The following is a 7,373-nucleotide window of genomic DNA, read 5'->3' on the forward strand; positions in this document are numbered from 1 at the left end:
TCTTCTTTGTCTCATCTTCATAATATTATATCTGGGAGTTAGAATTACTGCTGTAGGGGATAAATTTATTACAGTAAGTTTTTGTGGATTTTTTTAAGAATATGCTTTATTTGTATATAACCTAAATATCATAATGTAGCTGAACTGTATATTATTTGGAAGTAACACGCAGGATTAAACAGTATCTGTGTTACAGCACAGCTGACTTAAACTGGTTTGTTTCTTCTGGAAAGTAGTCTAGTTCTTCTGTATCATGTACCATAACCAGTGATTACTCTGTTATGAGGAAAGCATTTTAAGATAAGTTAAATCAGGAATATTCTAGTCTAGATGCTTTTGGTCTCTTATGCAGAAAAAGAGACAAACAGGCAATTATGTATTAATATAGGCTAAAATAATACTTTCTTTCTTATTTTAGGGACCTGTGGGATTTAAGAATCTCTCTCCTAAGAAAATTTGCTGCTTCTACAGCCTTCCGTCTTAGTGTGCAATTGATGATTTCACTTGAAATACCTATCTGAAGAAATTAACAGTAGGCGAGGTATAATTGCTTTTTAAAAATGTTAAAAGTTCAGCAGTGTGTAACAGCTGACAGGATACCCAAGAAAAAGCCATATATTTGTGACATTTGCTGTAAACAGTTTGAAACTCCATCAAAATTAGCTAGGCATTATCTGATACATACTGGTCAAAAGCCATTTGAATGTCATGTATGCCATAAAACATTTAGGCAGCTAGTCCACGTGGAGAGGCATCAGTTAACCCATAATTTGCCTTTTAAATGTATAATTTGTCATAGAAACTTCAAAAACTTAATCACTTTCTTAAAGCATCAGCAGCTTCATAATGAAAATTATCAGAATGATACCAAGCAAGCAGAAAATTCTGTGAATTTTGAGCAAGACAGGGTCACTTATGGCATATTTCGATGTTCTATGTGCTGTAAATCTTTTACAACTGAAGAGAGGTGGATGCTGCATCAGTGCCTGAAGGCAGATCATCTACGTGGTGCCAGAAGGAGAAAGAAAACCCATGCCTGTGAATCGTGTAACAAGACATTTCCATCAAGATCTAAGTTAGAAAGACACTTCCTTATTCACACTGGCCAGAAACCTTTTAAGTGTTCTTCATGTGGTAAATCTTTCAGACAGTCAACACACTTGAAAATCCATCAGCTCACACACACAGAAGAAAGGCCTTTTCAGTGCTGCTTTTGTCAGAAGGGGTTTAAAATACAGAGCAAACTCATGAAGCACAAACAGCTCCATGCCAGAAATAAGAATTTCCCCAATATTTTATACAAAGCAAAGACTCTTAAATATCCCAGACCACAGAACCTGTTGGAAGGAACGAGGGATAGTTTTGAGAATGCTGACACCTACGAGTCACAGAAGGACCCACATGACGTTCACTCGATTTATATCGTACCCTTTCAGTGCCCAGCATGTGAGCAGTGTTTTGAAACGGAGCAGGTTCTAAATTTGCACAAATGCTGTTATCTGAGAGATGGCAAAAGTTCAAGTAATGGTACAGCAGCAAGCAGCTACACAGTCAGCATGAAAAATAAGATCCTCATGAAGCTGAAGCGTACTGGAGGAAAGGCAACAGATTTTTCTCTGACTGACAGAAAAAAAATCAAATCAGGTCACTTTAAAAGTCCTGACCTGGTTGCAGCTAGAGATCAGCGTTCTGATCAGCGTGCTTCCACTAAACCTTTCAAGGATTGCCATAGCAAGCTTGACATGCACAAGGCACTTAGTAATCGGATGAAAAGAACGTTAGCTGTGCCATTACCTAGGCAAGAGCACCCGCAACCTCGTGACTTTGGAATTAATTTAAAAGGTATGCTTACTGGTGAAAGCATGTTAAACATCGATGATTCACTGCCTAATAAAGACGACGCTTTTTATGGTTCATCAGATGATGGCTTCTTTGATAATCCAGAAGTACTTCACTGTGCTTTTTCAGCTTCTGCTAAAAATATACATAGCAGACACAAAGTGTGTAAATGTGACAGATGTGAAAAAATCTTTCCGTCTTCATCCAAACTTCAAAGACATTATCTTATACACACGGGACAGAAGCCCTTTGGCTGTAATGTTTGTGGGAAGACATTTAGACAGTCAGCTCACTTAAAAAGACATCAGCTCACCCATACTGAAAAGAGACCCCATAAAAGCTCCGTTTGCCAGGTAGAATGTGAAAACCTGAACAAACTTTTCAATCATCAGGGAGATCACATTGAATTTAAGTCTTCTCAGCCTGTGGGTTATTCTCAAACACCTTCACGGGCATCTGGCTTTCAAGAATTTGAGCTGATTCAGTCAAAGCAAGCAGCTGAAATCAAAGTTGAAATTGAGTCAGGGGACTTTGTTCTTGACACCAGCAGTAGAAACACACAGCCGTATTTGTGTAGTAAATTGTTGGAAACAGAGCAAAGCTGTTACAGCTATTGGCATGATTTTTCGGAAGGTACTGAAAAAAGTGAAGTTGTTAACAAATTGTATCAGTGCAGTATCTGCTTTAAAACTTTTAAGTCGCCTTCTAAGCTTGAAAGACATTACCTAATGCATGCTGGACAGAAGCCATTTGAATGTTTAGTTTGTGGTAAAAATTTCAGACAGGCCCCACACTTGAAACGACACCACCTTATTCACTTTAAAGAGAGCTTAAAACTGAGTTCCACTGAGCAATAACCGGAGAATATATTGTTTTTATCAAAACATGGTTATGTCCTATGAAATTGTATATTAAAATTTCGGTTGCATAATTATTAACAGGCTTATGTTAGACCAAACAATTGACTGAAGGGGATTATCTTTTTTCTGTTATGGAGATGACCTGGTGAAGGGTTAATTTACTGTCTTCAGCACTGTCTACTTGATATAATTTGTGATGAATGTGAGAAGATGTTTAAAACAACAAACATGCAACAAAAAAGCCACTTTGCCTTTATTTTCCTAACTTAATTTATAAATACACGTTAATAGTGTTGCAGCAATATGCAGTGCTCCTTGAATCGGATATTTTAAATTAAGCCTTTTCCCATGTAGTATTTTATGGCATTATGTTGTCTCATGATAACCATCAAAATGTAATGTGCTTGGAGATCTATGGATTAGTAATTGGACCTTTTCCCTTTTTCTGACAAAATATAAATAGACAATGCTAAAATAGCAGGGTTTATAATCAATCAATCTATTTCACCACTTCGTTATCTCCACTTCTTTGTATATCCCTTGCCTTGTCTAGCTTTTTTTTGGCCAATTCATATAATACTGAACTATTTTTTTTACAAGAAAAGAGAACAAGAAATTATCATTAATATTACAGATGGGCTTACTATCTGTTCCAGTCTCCTTTCCTTCTCGCATACATATTGCACCAGTACAAGAAATGTTCTGTAAGATGTGATAATAACTTAGACGAGCAGTTTTGTCAGGAAATCATATTCTTGTTACATTAAATATAAGAGACTGAAAATGACTTTTAACTCAAATTAAATAATTCTGATTTTGTATTAATAGAATATGTAGTTATACTTTCTGGTAAGTAGAGAGCTTTGCCCATTGTGCCTGCGGGGCTGGCAAAAAGTATAAGTGCAGTGGAGCTTTATTCATTATGAACAAGAATGAAGTTTGTTTCTTTTCTTTTCCTCTGAAAAAGCTACCTTTTAGGATATTTTCCTTTGTTATGCAACTTCTGAATAGTTGAAACTAGAAGTTTTTAATTCTATTTCTAAATTAACAGATCTGTAAGATATGAGGCATTTTTTTGGCTATTTAAATAGACTTGTATTTATTTAAGTAAAATGGTTTTGATTTTTTTTTTTTTTTAATTTTTGAAGTGATTTACCTAGGTCTTGCTGTGGCATAAGCTTTGTAGTATTTGGGGTAAATGAAGTGAAGAGTGAAGGAAGTTTTTATTTTATTTTCATAAATACTATTCTTTCCCACTTTCAGAGAGAATAAAACCAGGAAAGATACTCAGAAAGAGTCTGTGGTTACTATCATTTTTGTATGACAGATGAATCAGTACAGTAATAATGACTATAGTTATATATTGAGATTTTTTTTTTTCTCCCTATGTGAGTTGTTTCATATTGAAAGACAGAATACTGTATAAAATGTTTTGAAAGTGTATTGTAAAGCTCTTTTAAAATACTTGTAATAAACTATTTTATTTATATTGCACTTTTATTGTATACTTTATGTGCAAACCAGAGTTTCAAAACTACGAAGCATTTAGTATGCAGCAAAGTTTAAGACTACATATCAAAACAACTAACTTTGCATGTTAGATCAATAGGTTTTGTTTCAGGTATTTTTGTTGCAGAAATAAAATAGAAATATGTTTAAAGAGAATAAGACTTTTCTGAAGGAGTCGCAGTCATTTTAAAAAAAGCTATGCTTGAGAATAATGTTTAGAGAACACTAAACTTGGTATGTTTTGAAAATAACGATTTGAGTAACATGAGGGGAAGGTAATACAGAAAGCTACTTTTCAGGGATGAATAGACGTATGTGGGAAGTGTTCCTGTCTGATTAATTTGGAAACTGATGTAATCTTTGGGCTCCATGGGATTTCAGAAGGGCAGTGAGGGCCACTTTGTTTATCTGGCTCTCTATCCCTTTATGAAAAGTCTTGTGTCAGTATAAAGTCAAGATTTTAGGAGGATTATAGCATAAAGTAGCTAGAAGGGGGTAAAGCAGTTTCTAAGAGTCAGGAGAAAAAAAAAAAATCTAAGGTTGAAATCCTGTCTCTTTTGAAGTTAGCAGCAAAATCATCCAAGTACCTTTGAGAATTTCAGCTAGAATGGTTTTCCCAGTGTTAACAATAACACTTTGTGTTGTTCATTAGTATGTTAGTCATTTTCCATAACGCTTCAAGGCAAGTTCGAGCCATCAATCTTTGAAGTATCTTTGGTGGCAGAAACATTGCCTGTGGTTTTTTTAGAATGAGCTGGTGGCTAATAGTAACAATCTCATAGTACTGAAGTAGTGGATTTTTTAAAGACTATATACAGAACCAAAGCATATTGTAAACAGGAAAACAGTGGGTCCTCCTGTGTTAATACTGAGCTCCCCCCAGGAGAACTCCTCACACTGCACAGATTCAGCTTCGAGGTAGTTCTATGTGGAATAAAAGAAGGGTCAAGTATTTTAAAACAAGCAGAAAGAGGTAAAAGGGATTTATTTTTTTTTAAGACAAATAAAGTCTGTAATATTAAGTTCCCTGGAACTGCAGTACTAACTGAACACGCTGTCCATTTTCTATCTAGGAAATGTGGCTATCAATAACTTAAAATGTTTCTCCTTGTAATGTTTGCAGAAAGTCAAAACTTGCAATATATATATATTCCTATATATGTCTAGAGAAAAATTTGCAAAGGAAAAAAAAGCCATCATAAACCACAGAAAAACTGTTTAATCACTTTTATAGCTGCTTCTTACTGAGTGTGGTTTCTCACTTGTCTGTGATCTGCTCTGTTATACCTAGCGCCAATATGAAAAGTTAGTGAGCCAAATGGGAGATAGACACAAAAGAAATTTAATTGAAGTTAATGAGAGCTTAGGCTTCAAATTGAGATGGTGGGTCTAATGTTTAGTTTTCCTGGCTGCCGCCTTGTATAAATGTAAAACTCTGAAAGTCAGAATCTCGCAACAGCAGCTCACTCGAGTAACACTTAGATAAGTACAGTTGGATGACTCTTAAATCAATAAAGACTATGGATTCAGTCCTTCTAATGGCCCCTTGTAATAATGTTGAAAATGCCTGGATCTCCTAAATAACTAAAGGGGTCACGGTTCTTATTACTAGCATGAGATTTTGTGGATTTTTTAAAGTGCAAGTTTTAACTTAATAGCCTAGTTTTATGGTCTGATGGCTATGGATGAGATGTGTCTGAGAGGCAGTTATCGTAAGGAAAATTGAAATTACAGAAGTGACTTTTCTATGCTCTCATATACCTTATTTTCTCCACATTGAGCAAATTAATTGTACTTCGTATAATGACTAGTTCTGTCAAGCAGCTTTTAAACAGCATCTTTTTTAGCATCTGTTAAAAAAGTGAATCTTCAAAGTCCATGCAAGTGAAGGAGAAATCAGCCTTATGCCAACAAAATCACTCACAAGTAGAATTGATCATTTTCTTGTTCAGAAACTGACGTTCTAACGTGAAAGCATCATTATGTCTGCCCTGAGCTATCACAAGTCTTTGAATGCTGTTTCACTTGGGCACTCTGCCATTCCAGTTCCTGTCTGCTTCCAGGAAATGCTCATCTGTGGCTCAATTCTGCTGTACACCTGACATAGTTTGGATATGCGGCTGAAATTTTGCCTCTTCACTGGAATCCCTCCGGTGTCCCTGGTTCCAATTCGCATGGATCTGTGAAACCCCGTATGTGACTTAGGGAGAGTCCTGGAGCTGGCTGTCGCACGTGTGCTGCCATGGCATGCAAAACGGCGCCTGAGGACGTGAGGGCATGAGGATGTGAGAAGGTGATGTGCTATATGATGTAGACTGAGGCCCGTCATTCTCCACTGGAAGTGGTCCGGGTATGTGGGGTTACTAAGAGCATATGGAAGTGGTGGTTGTTCAGGTTCACCTGTGGCTGTTTCACTGGAACATGCCTTGGTGGCACAGCGAAGGGGAGGAATACAGAGAACTCTGTGACCACTGTGTATATAAAAAAAAGCAAAATTCTATTCCTAAGCTAAAGAAACCAACTACGCATGCTGTCTCCCATTTGTACTCAATTTCTGTTGACATCAAGGAAAACACTTCTCTTCCTGGTATGCAAATTTACATTATTTTATTTGTGCAATTTTTAAGAGAGTACAAATTTTAAGGCTTAGTATGCGTTTGCAAAAGTAGCTTGCTGAGCTGCAGAAACTCGGATATCTGATTTCCTCAATTTCTACTTCATTTTGATGCGAAGGATCCTGAAAATACAGTTGAGAGAGGGATTCCTGTTAACGGCGACGCAGTCCAACTACACTGAGCAGAAACCTGCTAAGCCACCTAGGCACCTCAAGCGTCTCGCTCAGTTGGAGGGCAATTTTTAAGATCAAAACACGTGATTTTTTCATGACGTTGAGAGCAACCTTGGCAACCCTGTTTGCTGTACTGCCCCTTTTTTTTTTTTTTGTATTTTATACTCTGGGTCTTAATAATAGCAGGTACTTGAGTAGTGGGAATAGCTTCGTAAGAATTACCTCAGGCATCCGATTGCGTGTCTGATGCTAGTGCAATTAGCAGAGGAAAGATGCCCATTTGCCAATAAGCTAAAATGATTTGTTGTGTAGTATTTCAGTTTGTGTGACGGTGGTTTTTTTTTTTTTTCAGGAAAAGACATTATTAAAAGCTAATA

At 36.5% G+C, this 7,373-nt stretch overlaps 1 protein-coding gene across 1 annotated transcript; it reads left to right on the top strand.

Annotated features, from left to right (window-relative positions):
* Positions 1–560: 560 nt before the first annotated feature.
* Positions 561–2,696, top strand: ZNF770 (zinc finger protein 770). Its single transcript, XM_009886924.1, has one exon. The coding sequence runs from the start codon at positions 561–563 to the stop codon at positions 2,694–2,696; it is 2,136 nt and encodes a 711-aa protein (XP_009885226.1).
* The last annotated feature ends 4,677 nt before the right edge of the window (positions 2,697–7,373 follow it).

The sequence above is a fragment of the Charadrius vociferus genome, unplaced genomic scaffold (genome assembly GCF_000708025.1).
Source record: "Charadrius vociferus isolate BGI_N301 unplaced genomic scaffold, ASM70802v2 scaffold14, whole genome shotgun sequence".
Lineage (NCBI taxonomy): Eukaryota > Metazoa > Chordata > Aves > Charadriiformes > Charadriidae > Charadrius > Charadrius vociferus.

What these genes read in the sequence shown, in the direction of transcription:
- ZNF770 (XM_009886924.1), top strand. Translation starts at nt 561, where the DNA reads ATGTTAAAAGTTCAGCAGTGTGTAACAGCTGACAGGATACCCAAGAAA.